This window comes from Astyanax mexicanus, chromosome 1 (assembly GCF_023375975.1).
Source record: "Astyanax mexicanus isolate ESR-SI-001 chromosome 1, AstMex3_surface, whole genome shotgun sequence".
Taxonomy (NCBI): domain Eukaryota; kingdom Metazoa; phylum Chordata; class Actinopteri; order Characiformes; family Acestrorhamphidae; genus Astyanax; species Astyanax mexicanus.
The window spans coordinates 42769894-42785426 of NC_064408.1; the positions used below are offsets into that span (position 1 = coordinate 42769894).

Below are 15533 nucleotides of genomic sequence, written 5' to 3' on the forward strand. Positions count from 1 at the left end.
TCACTGCTATTAGGACTGTGTATTGGCAGGAACTTGCAAATATGGTACATATCACAGTGCAGGGGTTATGATTAAATTTACAAAGATACACAGTGGCTTGCAAAAGTATTCATACCCTTTGAACCTTTTCACAATTCGTTACCTTACAACCACAAACTTTCAATTTTTTTGATATTTTAAGTGATGGACCAACACTTGGACTTTCTTTCTGCAATGCTTTTTTCTTTTTGCCACCCTTCCATAAAGGTCAGATTTGTGGCGTTCACAACTTATAGTTGTCCTGTCGACAAATTATCCAGTTAAACTTGTAGTTGTTTGTAGTTTTAAAATGACAAAATTTGAAAAAGTTTAAGGGGTATAAAATACAGTATATAATAAATACAGATACAGTATTTCAAAGCAGAATATTGCAATATTTTGAAATATTAATATTTTCTTACGCAACTGTTTGTGGTTTATTTTATGGCTGTGTTATGGGTGTATCAATAACTTGCACAACATTTATGCACCTGGTGAGGAAGAGTGAAACTGAGTGAGCACTATAGAGTTCTTTATTTGTTTTTTGAACTAATCCATATGGATTAAAATCATACAGGAGGTGACATTTCAGTAAAAATGAAATCAACACTAAAGCCGTTAAACATTATTCCGAGTACAAGTGTGTCTACAGCAGAGGAGGTGTAAAATATATACACTCGACACGATTCGTCAGCGCTTCCCAAACGCTGAGAAAACAGCAAAGGAGGGCTGCTGAAACCCCTCATTATGGAGACACTCTTGACACATCACTTGCACTCTCACAGACACACACAGCACAACTCCTGCACAATTAAAAGCTATGGTTAGTAAGCATTTAATTACTGTCACTTAATTACAGAGTGTGAGGGCATGACGCACACTTCACTCTTCACACTTTTTCCCTTTATCAGAGGCTAAGCAACCCCTAAGGTTAGGTCTCACAGTAACTGAGTGTATGTTGGGTATACGGGTGTGTGTGTGTGTGTGTATGACAGATGGATAACTAAATAGAAGGTTCACTGTAGAAGCAGGAGGGAGAAAAGAGGATGTGAATAGTGTTAGTATTGTTTTCTTTTTAGTTTTTAATGATGTCCTGAACATAATCTGACTTGTTATGAAGCCGTTGGGTACAAGTTGGCAGCATGCCAACCGCTCACCTTTAAAACATTTATTTTGCATAAATGTGTGTTCAGAACCATACAGTCACTTTCCAATGAAAAACATGTATCTCCAAAACGGCAACTTTACGGGAGAGAGATAAAACCATTTTAATTTTCAATGGAAGTCAATGTAAAAATGATTTTATTCCAGGTAATTTTATAGAATTTCAATTGGGCCATTCATCAGCTCCTTTTGACACAGTGTAAGGGACAGTCTTTGTGTTCAAATTATATATTAGTAAATTAGAAATCGACAAAAATAGAGAGAATTCGGTCTACAAATTATCCAGCCGGCTAAGCCCTGCCACTATGATCCGGAGATCACTGGTTCGAGTCCCGTTCATGCAGCTTGCCATCAGCTGCCAGAGCCCTGAGAGAGAACAATTGGCTTTGCTCTCTCTCCACCCTCCTGGTATTAGGGCATCATTAGTGATAGGGAGAGTCCTAATGAGTGGGTTGGGTTATTGGCCTGAAATGAACAGAAAAACATAAATGGAGATAACTCCTCTTACATTGACTTTTATTGAAAGTTATGAAGGCTTTATTTCTCTACTGTTAAGGTGCTGTTTAGGAGATGCATGTACATTTACTATACTACACTTGAGTAAATAGTTTACTATGTGTCAAGTACATATCTGCATATGGACTGAATCACACATGGCTCTTAGTGTCAGAGAACGCATTGTTTGAGTTCTGGAACTAATAATAATAAAAAAATAATAAAAAAAAACTGACTCATTTCACTAACTCCTCCTCCCTCCATGAAGGCTATATAGCATGTTCTTCTTTCAAGTTGTTTAAAGCTCCAAACATCATCACTAGGGTTCAAAACGCTTGGAGGAGAACACTAACTACCTGCTCTGTTACAGCAGCTGACAAACACCTGCATTGGCTAGCACTGTAATACCTTTTAGGTAAGGAGGGTTTTTGCCAATTTAAAAAGCAGCATTATGTAGAACTTTTACTTTAAAATAACAGGTTCAGTGTGTATCAGCTAGAACTTGGTGATAGCAGTACAATACCACTATCTAGGGTCAGGTTTAAACACAGTACTAAAAAAACACATATTGCATACAGTATTGCAAAATAAGATATTGTAAAACTTGAATATATTGATTTTTTTACACCCCATATTTTAACAGATATACAATTCAGGCTCAGTTTGGTTCTAATTGTGTTATGTAACTTTGCTGAAGCAAGTACCGTAATTTCTGCACTATAAGGTGCACCGTATTATAAGGCGCACTATTAATGAACGTCTATTTTCCGGTCTGTTTTCATACACAAGGTGCACCAGAATATAAGGCACATTATACAACACTGGTAAGGAACAGGGGTGTCGCCCTGTTTTCCTTCTAATTAGCTAATTCAAGTCTTGCTTCTGGGTGTTGGTGGTGGCGTAGGTTAACTAAGTTTAAGTAAAGCTAAGCTCAAGTAAACAAAACTGTAAAAACATTTTTTTCTTTAAAGTCAAATGTGGGCTGGATGTTAATCTACACTGTTTTTAGGGTGAGTAAAGCGCTTCCATTTATTAACAGTAAGCTAACAGTCCCAAATTTCTCCAGCACTAAACTAACTGCTAACGGTTTGCGGCTAACGCTGCCCAGCAGCGCTACACTGAGGAACCCTGAGTGTTCTGGGAAGCCAGTGTGATATTAGCGAGTGGTTTGTCCCGCGTAGCTAGTTTTTACACGGTAAACACGCAGAATACAGTCTGATATAATCACCTCTGAACAGCAAAAGAGTTAGCACTTAGCACGGTTAGTGGCCAATGCTAATACTGCTCCAGCCTTGGTGTTAGAGAGCTAAACTGAAACTCCTGTATAAAGCTGTACTTCAGAGGAGTGGCTTTACTGCTCTTTACAACCTGACTAGAAAAATTTGCTTTTTGGTAAAATTTGGATTTGAAGTGCACCTTATAGAGCGAAAAATACGGTACATGACTAATCAGAACAGTGTAATGCTTCACAAACAGTTTCATGTTCGTGTAAAATCCAGTGTTTTTTTTTTCTTTTTTCAGATCTGCGTCAGTCCACATGCTTCTTTCACTTTTAGCTTGTAAAATGTCCTTATGCCACAGGAGAGGGAGCTCAAAACACAATTAGTCTTCACTGAAGTGAATAGCACTTCACCTGTAGAGGGAACACATGAGCAAAAACTAACAATTCTTACATAATGCTGCTTTAACCGGTTGTCATTAAAAAGGTTCAACACTGCCTAGAGACGGAGATCAGGAAAAGAAACAGCTGCCTTTAGGGTAATACTGTCTTCTTACAGCTAAAATGGCTTTGGATTTTAAAAAAACTTTAAATAACGAAGGTTGATTCTAGGAATAAACTTTACCATTCAAACTGTCTCTATTTTAAACAGTTAAAAAAAAATTAAGCAAAAAAAAAAAATCTAATTTGTGCTACTTTTACCGGTACTGTGAACACAGTTTTCAGTTAACTCAGGACTAATGGCAAAGTAAATGTAGTGCTACAATGGAGCCTTACAAAAACAGTCGTGATCAATACTGAATATTCACTTCAGGGTTGTACAAAATTCAGAACAGAATTGAGAATTCAATTCTTGATTTAGAATTTTAATCGAGACTGCAAACAGGAATTCCATGAAATTCAAATAAAGTCATAATAGATAATTAAGATGTATTTAACAATAAAGCTTTACAGTAAATAATTTCATACAGATATTATTTATAGAGCACAAATTAATATTAAAACACATTTTATTTTAAAAAAATATAACTTAAATTGTGGACAAATTTATTTATAAGAATTAATTTCTTTGAATTCTAATGAATTTAATTTCAATTCCTGTAATTTCCTTTAATTTGAATTCATAAAACTTAATTTAATTAAATTCTGAATTTCAGAATTTTGCACAGTCCTGTTTCAGAGGCAGTGATCTTACTTGGCTTAACATTTACCAACCCACTTATGCTTTGTCCATAACAATTGTTTTGGCCTCCCATCCACAAGACAGCAGTGTTTCAGGCCACTGACAACTTCTTTTTGAGTTTTTGAAAATGGCAACTTCAGTGTTTTTGTGTGACAGAACACAATTTTGAAATATCTACCTCTCTTCCTGTTCAGGATTGTATGAAATTTTTCAGTCAGTTTGTGAGATTATTGAGTTCTGCTGTGAGACAAGACAAGAAAAAAAAATGCTCTGTATTTAGGTCTGTTTTGTCCGATATGCTAGAATTTAAAAACCCTGCAGGTATTAACCCGTGATGGGCTGGTATGCTCACGAGAGTTTCAGGGCCGTATTTGCATTCTTGCAGATATTTTCAGAAATCTAGCAGACAATAAAAAAAAGAGAACCATGCATTTTTACTAATATCTGAATAAATCTGGATGGTGCCTTAGAGGGTACAAAAACAAGAGAATTATAATAAACAGCACACACACACAAACACACACCTTTAAGACCAAGCCATAAGGAGGAAGTACAAAGTTGTCACATTTTGGGTATTATAAAACAAACAAAAAAAAAAGTTTCACTAAAATACAGCAGAATTATCTTTTCTTTGTTCTATTATCATTTAAAGGCACCTGCTGAACAACAGCCCAAAAATAAAACAGAAGAATAAGCAAGATTCAAAAACAAAAAGATACAAATTCAAATAGTGCTCAACACTGGATTAGTTACTATTACATCAGTCATTTGTTTATTGAGGAGACGCAGTTTTGAGACGCTCCCCAGTGTCGACACAGTTTAGTCTGTAGACACTCTGTACTCAACTAGTCATATTTAAATATATAAAATCTCATTTTAAAACACAAAAACACTCATGCACCGCTCACACACAGACTCACGCAGATATTCAGTAGTTCAGTGGGACGTGGTCCCTCAGCAGCTGAGCTCTGAGCTTTCTAAACTCATAATGAATCGGGGGAATGTGATATGAACTAAGGGTTTCTTAGACCAGTCAAAAAAATGGCCAGTAATCAGTGCAGTGGGTAACTGTACCTGGTTTTAGTAAATAAAAATGGTGGTGGCAAATGCAGCAGTCAGCTAAATTTAATTTAGAGTCAAATGTACTTTGTTAGTCTAATTTTTTTTTTATAAACAATAATAAAAAAAAAATCCTGTCAACTGCAGATACAATTGTACTGGAGCTGGATTTGTTTTACCTGGACAAGCATTGTAATTTACCCTTATCAAATGAATCTGTTATTTTATTCTGCAGAATGTTTAGTTTTTACAGTCTGACAGTAATAAATGAAGTGATTTTAATCCAGTATGAATCTGCAGTATGCAAAGATTCATACAGTAATAATTATGTTATTATGTAATTATGTTCAGTTTTTTTGTTCAATAATTATGTTCAGTCCGATAGTAATGATGGTGAAATTATCCTAATCCATTATGAATCTGTCGTGTGCATAGCTTTTACAGCCTGAAAGAATTAAACGCATTACGATTGTAATCCACTATGAATTAGAGGCTTGCATGTTTAATATGTCTAATTTGTAGAGAGATTTGAATCCAGTATGAATCTGAAGTGTGCTTTGTTTTTTTAATGGTCTAATAGTAACATTTGTAGAGAGATTTGGATCCAGTATGAATCTATATTGTGGTTTGATTTTAATGGTCTAATAGTAACATTTGTAGAAAGATTTGAATCCAGTATGAATCTGTAGTGTGGTTTGATTTTAATGGTCTAATAGTAACATTTGTACAGAGATTTGAATCCAGTATGAATCTGCAGTGTGCTTTTTTTTTAATGGTCTAATAGTAACATTTGTAGAGAGATTTGGATCCAGTATGAATCTATATTGTGGTTTGATTTTAATGGTCTAATGGTAACATTTGTAGAGAGATTTGTATCCAGTATGAATCTGTAGTGTGCTTTTGTTTTTAATTGTCTAATAGTAACAATTGTAGAGTGATTTGAATCCAGTATGAATCTGTAGTGTGCTTTTGTTTTTAATTGTCTAATAGTAACAATTGTAGAGTCATTTAAATCCAGTATGAATCTGTAAGGTGGTTTGTTTTTAATGGTCTAATAGTAACATTTATAGAGAGATTTGAATCCAGTATGGATCTGTAGTGTGGTTTATTTTTAATGGTCTAATAGTAACAATTGTAGAGTGATTTGAATCCAGTATGAATCTGTAGTGTGCTTTGTTTTTTTTTAATTGTGTAATAGTCAAATTGTAGAGTGATTTGAATTCAGTATGAATCTGTAGTGTGCTTTGTTTTTAATGGTCTAATAGTAACCATTGTAGAGTCATTTGAATCCAATATGAATCTGTAAGGTGTTTTTTTTAATGGTCTAATAGTAACATTTGTAGAAAGATTTGAATTTAGTATGAATCTGTAGTGTGCTTTGTTTTTTTAATGGTCTAATAGTAACAATTGTACAGTTATTTGAATCCAGTATAAATGTGTAGTGTTGGTTTGTTTTTAAAGTTCTAATAGTAACAATAGTAGAGTGCTTTTAATCCAGTATGAATCTGTAGTGTGGTTAACTTTTTAATGGTAAAGCTTTTTAACAATGGTAAAGTGATTTTAATGCAGTATGAATCTGTAGTGTGGTTAACTTTTTAATGGTAAAGCTTTTTAACAATGGTAAAGTGATTTTAATGCAGTATGAATCTGTAGTGTGGTTTGTTTTATGATGGTCTAACCGTAATAATGGTGAAATGATTTAATCCAGTATGGATGTGCAGTGTGCATAGCTTGTACAGTCTGATATTAATATTTTGCATTACAATTATGCTCCATTATTAATCAGCAATTTGCATAGTTTTTACAGTCATAGTAATAGTTGTAAAGCGACTTAATCCAGTATGAATTTGCAGTGTGTTTACTTTTTAAAATCTAATAGCTATGAAGGGACACTAATAGCTGCAGTGATTTACTTCAATGTGAAACTGTAGTGTGATGTTTTTTTTACAATCAGATAGTAATAGTTTTTCGCAATTTTAATCTGTAAAGAATCAGGTGCTAGTGTGGTATTTACAGTCTGATGGTCACATATACAGATCAATTTAATCCAGTATGAATCTGTATTGTTAACAGTATTTTTACAGTCTGATATTACTACTTAATCAGTAATGAATAGTTTCTCAATATGTGGAATAAACTAATGAACCATACTAATAGACACAGCCATTGGGTTGCTGTTACTGAGTTTACATGCAGGGTGTCATGTGGGAATTTTCTGTGGGAATTTGTGGAAATTACACACATCATTAATCCTGAACCAAATGACCAATCAGATCCCACACATTACATTACAGTACCTACCCAGATATCCAGCTGCAGTAGAGCAGAAATAAATAAATGCTGCTGAAATTGCACCACACAAATACTGCTGTGTAGCCCCCTTAAAATAATGTAGCAAGTACTACTAATAAAAATACGTTTTACTGATGTCAAATAATGAACGTTTCTGGACGTACAAGCCCTAGTAAGAATGCATATTATTAGACAGTCCCCATTTTCTCTCTCTCTCTTTCTCTCTCTCTCTCTCTCACACACACACACACACACACACACACAATTGTGCTACTTCTGTTCAACACTATTGTACCTCCTGGATTCTTCATTTGTGTACGGTTCACAGTATGTGTGCAGGTGAAGGCTCATATCTTGGGCCTCCAGCCCTTAATGAACTGCAGGATCTTTTTGACCTGCAGTTTGGTGAGGTTGAAATCTTCGGACAGTATCTCCTCCGAAAGCTGCGTGAAGATCGATCCGTCGATCCGTTCTCTGCTGAAAAGGCCAATCACGTCGTCGGACAGCCCGATGAACCGCAGGCTGGCCGACACCTCCTCCACCGAGAGCCAGCAGAGGTCTGCCGGTGGTCGCCACGATGACGTAGCCCCGCCCTCTGCTCCCTTGGCCATGGCAGCAGACCCAGAAGCGGGGCTAAGGGCCATGGCCTCGTCCTCTGAGCTCTGCGTTGGTCTAGCCGGTGGAGCTGGACTCGCCTCTGAGCTTTCCTGACTGGCTGCAGGCTCCTTAGGGGAGGAGCCACTGAGGTCAGGTGTCAGGACAGGTGAGTTTCGACCAGTGGGCAGCCAGTCGGAGGAGCTGTGGGCGTGTCCAGGATTAGCAAAAGGGTTCAAAGCGCCAAATGGAGCAAAGCGGTTCTGGGCCTGTGGGCGGGGCCGTGGACAGGTGGAGTAGTTTTTCTGCACAGAGTCAGTGCTGAGGAGAGGTGTGTTTAGAACGCTTGAGGTGAAGGCCCCGCCTCCTCGGGGGTGGGACCAACAGGCTTGTGCTGGCTGACTGGGGTCAGGGGATGCTGAGGAGTCGGAGGTCACGCAGTCGGCCCATGTGCAGGGATAACAATACAGGGAGTAGGAGTCCGGAGACGGAGAGCTATTGTCACTACGAGGAGCTGAACTGAGAGAGAGAGAGAGAGAGAGAGAGAGAGAGTGAGAGAGAGAGAGAGAGAGAGCGAGAGAGAGATATCAGCAAAAATTTGGTTTCTAAAATGTATGTTCTTCATTGTTAACCCCCCCCCCCCTATTATTTTGGGGGGTAAAAATAGCAGTTGGTGCTGCAGGATGACATTAAACCTGTTTTTGGATACTTACAGGACAACTAAGTTAATTTAGCCAATGAATCATTACATTGTGCTTGTATAAAGTACACTGTGCACGTGAGCAGTGGTAATTACAGCTGTGCAACAGCAATGTTAAAGAGGCAAAAATATTTTGGATGGTCAAGTCATGGTCATGAAACGGATTGCAATAACTGAATAATATACAGTACAGAGTTTAACACAGCTTTGGAAAAAAGAACAAAATTCACAATTATCAGTTTATTGGATTTTACTATTGCTAGGAGGAGTTCAGGAATCAATATCCTTTTGCTCTGGCAAAGTCCCCCAACGTTGAGGTCTGTTTTTTAGCAGGGCAATGCCCAGTGTCACACAGCTAGATCCATCAAGGTGTGAATGAAGGACCACCAAATAAAGACCCTATCTCCAGACCTGAACCCTATTGAAAACCTCATGGACACAAGCCATTTAGAAAGCTGAACTGCTTACATTTTTGCCATAGGAGTGGTATAAGGTCACCCAAAACAGTGTGAAAGACTGGTGGAGAGCATGCCAAGATGCATGAAAGCTGTAAATAAAAATTTGGCTTATTCCACCATTTTTTACATAGATAAAAATGATTGATTGTTCCTCAAGTATAGCACTGTTTTTTTAGCTTTCACCAAATTAATATTATACAGCAAAAAGAAATAAAGGAATTGTTATATTGATCACTGTGTGTGTGTGTGTTGTGTGTGTGGGGGAGGCATACTTCTCCTGCAGGCCTGAGGAGTAATAAGACAGGTTTGGGCTGCGAGTGCTTGTGGGCGGTGCTTTAGGGAAACGGGGCGGGACTGGTGGGCTTGGTATGGGTCCTCCTCCTTTAGCGCAGCGAGGCGGTACAGGGGGCGCATTCAAAAAGCGACACTCCTCCTTCACCTACAGAGAGATAGGAGAAGAAAGGAGACAGAGAAAGAAAGAAAACAGTTTCTAATGTGAATCCAAAAAGAAGCGGTGTCGAGAACTGCTCCAGACCAATAACCAACATCTGTAACCACTTCACCTTTTGATTACAGACAGGATTTAAAACCCCCTTCAGGCTCCCTTAAAGCATTTCTACACAGCACAGTTATACATATGATTTATGAGGACATCAATTCATTAATTTAAACATGTGCATATGCAATATAATAATGCACACCAGAGACATGAACTTACTGAATCAATCACTACTGTCTCCGCTGCTGGAATAGCAACTAAGCTGACCCAGCACTTGTTTTGTACAAGAACTAGGTTGTTTTCTCCTTTATAATATGTAGTGCTGCATCTTTAAATGACCAACACTGGGCGTTTTCATACCAGCACTATTTGGTCTGGTTAAAACAGACTCTGGTGTGTTCCAAGTAAACAAACTCATCAACTGATCCAGACCAAAGAAACCAATTAAAGGTGTAAAAAGCCCCCAAAGTGCAGTTTGGCCATGTTTCCCCCCTCAGAATATAACCTGTACTGTGGCTTGTGGAACTTGTTGAATCTATACCAGTCTACCTAAACTAACATCAAATTAGCAAGCAGGCTACAGACCCAAACATCACAGAACAGGTTTTAATTTCACCGTTCTGCCCCTCCACAACCTGCTGCTCAAACCTACACCTTTTGATTTGATTGATTTGAGTCAGTTTTTATCTGAATTTTGATCAGTTAGATTCTAACCTATTCTAATGTGGTAGTTCACAGCACTGTTTACAGTTAGCAACTGGTGTTAGAATGATGGTTTAATATGGATTTAAAATAATTGAGAGTTTCACTTGTGTATTTTGAGGGTTAAAGCTTATTAAATAAAATTAGATCTTGTTTAGAATGCGTCACATGCAGAGAAACAATGAAGATAACATATTTGTGGAAGATTTGACCCAGTTTTGTGTACTTCTTGCATTAGCTAACCTAGCTAACTTTAGGCTTACATGAAAGAAATGGGAATGGGTGTACTAACCAGCAACAAAATGGAGAGAAAGTAGTTTAAAGGTTTCAAGGTCTAATACTAATCAAGACAATGATGTCAAATGATGACAATGATGACAAATGAGTGAGAGTTTTCTAAGCTTTTAGTTTATTGTAACATGTAACATTTATTTTGGTATATCTTAGATTTTGAGGATTTAATGCCCATATTTTGCCTTTCTTCATATGAAGGTTAGGAAGGACTAAAGAAAAGTGCAACTAATGTTGTTTGGTGTAAAATGAGGTGTAAAATTTAAGCAAGAGTTCACCAATTTAATTGATTACATGTTTATAGTTTCATTTACAATCAATTTAAAATCTGTAAATACAATTAATTAAGTGATACAAACAGTTCTACACTTCTAAACTGTTTATTTTTTCCATACTGAAAAAAGTTCTCTTATCAGGTCACTTTGTACTTTTTCTTTTTTGTGGATTTTAAGTATTGCAAATCTGTAAAAAAAAAAAAAAAAAAAAATACATCTGTAAAAATATTTTCAATAGCATTTAAAGCTTTTAAGTAAAAATTCTCATTGTTATGTTATTATTTTTTTTTTCTTTTTTCTCTATGACAGATATGTACACAAGCTCTGTTCTGATTGGCTGATTGGAACAAGTGTTTAATGTGCGTGAAAAAGAAAAAAAACAACTTTTTACTCTTCCTCTTCCTTCTGTCTTTAATGATTCGTTTGCTTTTTGACAAACAGGAACAACAGTTCTTGTTGTGATCCCAACCCACACCTATGATGAATGTAAAACTAGTCCTCAATGTCCATGTATGGACTGGGAAGTGAACGGTGTGGTTTGAAACTTTACGAATGTTTACATATTACACTGAACTCTGGGGAAAAATACTTTTTCCATGTTACGAGACCTTTAACTCTGCTATTGAATAGCCAGATTTGCATAATTGGACCCTCAAACACCATAGACTGTGGACTCAACATCACCATTACAAAGCAAAACAAATACAACCACATTCTGACGACCACAGACTCATATCAGCCACATCTACGGTCATAGCAGTCAAAGGAGCTACGGCAAACAACTGTTTTTGTTTGTTTGGTGCTCCTGCTATGGTTACTGTCATATTCCAGCTTTTTTCTTACAGGAACTCTCATAGATGTGTTCCAGGATTCTGTCACAAAGAGCATTTGAGCCTGAGTGACTGCACTTTCCCATTTGCTCAGAGTTTAGGGGTCGTTTACGTAGCAAAACAAACACAAAAAGCAGGCAAAGACAACTTTACTAGAGGAGTTCTTATTTGTGTGCTTATGAGAAAGGCTCCGCTCTTGTGGAAGAGTGACACGCTCTGTTAATCTACATATTTGTCCACACATTCTCCCCCGCCGGACGCCAGAGGACATTCTGAGAAAGCAGCCTTCCTGTCCACATACACCAGGGACTGTGTGTGTGTGTGTGTGTGTGTGTGTGTTTTGGTTAACTAAATTACAGGCCAGGGCAGAAAATTTGCGTGGGAGCGAAATAGCAGAAGGGTGAACAGAGAGAGAGAGAGAGAGAGAGAGAGAGAGAGAGAGAGAAAGAGAGCAGAAATACTATAATTTTATCTGTCAGAGCCAAAGAGAGTAATCACTTCTATAGCTCTGATGATACAGTAAAGGTTCTGTAGTTCTGTGTATACAGTATATGTGTGTTTATGTGTGCCAGTGTGTGTTTGTGTGTGTGTGTGTGTGTGTGTGCACATCATCATACTCTATTCCGGTAAGCGTGTGGTCATTATTAGGCCTGTAAAAGCTGTATCAATAATTTAGGCTTTAGTCTGGGACTGCAGTGCTTTACGATGCTTTACGGACCTTAATGCACAGTAACAGTCCATACATGACCCAGAGAGTGTGTGTGTGTTTCCCCTGAGCCTTGACCTGTTTCTGGATTCAATAATCACTTTTTAAATAAAAGAGAGGCTAAGAGAGACCGAAAGAATCACAGATTGTCAAAGGATAATCCTTACTTACGTTTAAAAAAATGTTGTTTACAATGATGGAAGATGCTGTCTACACCTGGTTCACAGTCTACCTCTGCATGATTAAAATTAAATAATTTAAAATGTTCCCCCTATTTGGATAAAAAAACACAACTGGTCACTGGAAATAAAGACCAAGTAGCATTCTAAAGAAACAGAGATACACTACTAAAAAGGCTAAAACATAACTTGAGTTTAGAGATCCCAGTGAGACCAACTGAATGAAAAGTGGAGGAATAAAAGATTCAAAATAACCTGATGATATTATACTGTACGTATCACAATACACAGTATTGCAACATACAGGGATTTTGTGTGTAAAATTATACAGCTCTGGAAAAAAATGAAGAGACCACTTCAGTTTCTGAATCAGTTTCTCTGATTTTGCTATTTATAGATATATGTCATACCTGTCAAGTTTTGAATTTAAAAATAAGGGATATTTTCATCCGTCCGCTTAAAGCCATCCCACCAGCCCAACCGAGGTTCAGTATCCCTTACATTTTAAGACAGGTTTACAAAAAATCTAAAATAACCACATGTGAACCACTTACACACTACAATTAGATTATCAAAATCTGATAGGTCTAGCTCTGTTGACACCGAAATGTTGTGGACATTCCTACATATGTCATTCTTTTAATACAGCCAAATTAAAACCCCTTTAAATTGAAAAAAGGGTGCACAAATTCTGCAAAATGACTGTTGGCGACCTAAAAATAGTATTATGAGGTTTTACTAAAAGGACAGCAAAAATTTGTCCTAAGGGGCCTACACAATTACTAATCTTTAATTGATACTTCTTTCTTTTGATCACTCCACCCCTGATCAGTTCAGTTTGGGTCTTTCCCACACTGACCCTCCTCTGCGCTCCGCTGATTGGCTGTTTCTTCTGAAAGGCGGGACTTTCTCCTTGAACCAGCACCACGATTGGTTCAGAGGCACACCGCGGTCAGTGCCCCGTATCCTTAATAATAAAGTTTTTGAAATTTCAATATAATACGGGAAATTTACGGGAAAATACTAATACGGGAGGACGGTGGGAACGAGGAGTAAAATACGGTAGTTTCCAGGCCAAAACGGGAGACTTGACAGGTATGATATGTTTAAGTAAAATGAACTACAGACAACATTTCTCCCAAATTCCAAATAAAAATATTGTCATTTAGAGCATTTATTTGGAGAAAATGAGAAATGTCTGAAATAATGCAAAGAAAAGAAGTTCATATTCATAAAATTTAAAGCGTTCAAAAATCAATATTTGGTGGAATAATCCTGGTTTTTAATCACAGTTTTTATGCATCTTGGCATGTTCTCCTCCACCAGTCTTACACACTACTTTTGGATAAACTTATGCCACTCCTGGTGCAAAAATTCAAGCAGTGCAGCTTGGTTTGATGGTTTGTGATCATCCTTCTTTCTCTTGATTATATTCCAGAGGTTTTTAATTGGTAAAATCAAAGAAACTCATAATTTTAAGTGGTCTCTTATTTTTTCCAGAGCTGTATATTCCAATGATTTAAACAGTATAAAAACACAATAATGTATGTATAAAAATCTCAGTACAATAAAAGCAATACACAATCATACAATCATAACAGTGTGATATAATGAGAGTACAACACTACTATCTAGCAGTCAGGGTTTAAACACAACACATCATAAACGGGCATCTGACACCAATCTTTAAAATGCAATACTTATAGATAGAATAGATACCATACTGCAAAAGATAATATCAAAATACTTTTATATCATGATACTACACCCCCTACATCCCTAGTTGGAATTGGACACCTCAACAACTTGGACTAAGTTTACAATGAAAATGAGTTGAAAACAATCAGCAAAGCTGATATAGAACCTCAATCCAACAGTGACATAAAGGCTGGAGGAGAGACAAAGTACTGGTTAACCAAACCTGAACCTATCAAGTGTAAAGATTATCCTGTGCCTCAGTGTTTTTTTAGCTTATATTTAATGTTAATGTTTGAAAAGAACAAACACCACCTACACATTTGTCCTTAAAATGAGAGTTCAGCAAGCCTAACCTCAAATTGAGTGGAAAACTGAATAGAAATTGCTGATTCTTTTTCTGCACTATGTATATTTATACCCCTTTTTATAAATACAGAAATGTTGTCATATAGTGTCAGAAACCATATATGGACGTATATTGGAGTAAATTGGAGTATATTGGAGATGTGTCTAGAACTTCCTGAAACATGGTATTGCTGTTTCTGTCGTCTAAATGGTTCCATTCACTGGAAATAAGGACATAACTGATTGGTACTAGGGATGCAAATAAAAAAAAAAAAACAGAATATTATTGAGCCTATCAATTATAAAGAAAAAGCATCTATGCTATTAATTAGGAAATCCTCAACAATCCTGGCTGTAGGAAAGCAATGAGATTCTAAAATCCTGTACCGTCAACTGTGTTGATTGGCATCAAATCTCTCTCGATTATGCTGCATATCCTCTCTGTACTTCTTTGCCTAAATTAACAATGTTGAAATGGTCCCACACCGCACTTCTTTTCGCCCGCTTCATTTTGTTTTCAACCCTGGTCTTTCGCGAGATGTGTTCACCTCTCGTTCTCACGCTCTGCTCAAGTTACTTCAGTAGCGCCCTCTAGCGATTAATCGGGAGTAATACATTTTGTTCAAGCAACCTCTTGATCGACAAGTAATCTAAAGTCGATTAATCATTTGCATCCCTAATTGGTGCTTATCATTATGCTTTTTTTATTATGATGCATTACCCCTTAGTTTAGTTCCAGAAGTCCTACCCAATGGAAAACCTTGGTTGGCTGTGTCCCCCAAATTACCACTGGAGAAAAAAAATCCCTAAATGGTCCTCACACTCA

The 15533-nt window shown here is 37.0% G+C and overlaps 1 protein-coding gene across 1 annotated transcript in view; it reads right to left on the reverse strand.

The window, feature by feature from the left end:
* Positions 1-5629: 5629 nt before the first annotated feature.
* The window catches only part of gareml (GRB2 associated, regulator of MAPK1-like), a 38728-nt gene continuing 28824 nt past the window's right edge, over positions 5630-15533 (reverse strand). Inside the window, exons 6-7 of the mRNA XM_007260482.4 lie at positions 9455-9621; positions 5630-8543 (exon numbers count right to left, since the gene is read on the reverse strand). Of these exons, the coding sequence (XP_007260544.3) occupies positions 7778-8543; positions 9455-9621 (933 nt within the window). The 3' untranslated portion in view covers positions 5630-7777. The remainder of the gene's footprint in view (positions 8544-9454; positions 9622-15533) is intronic.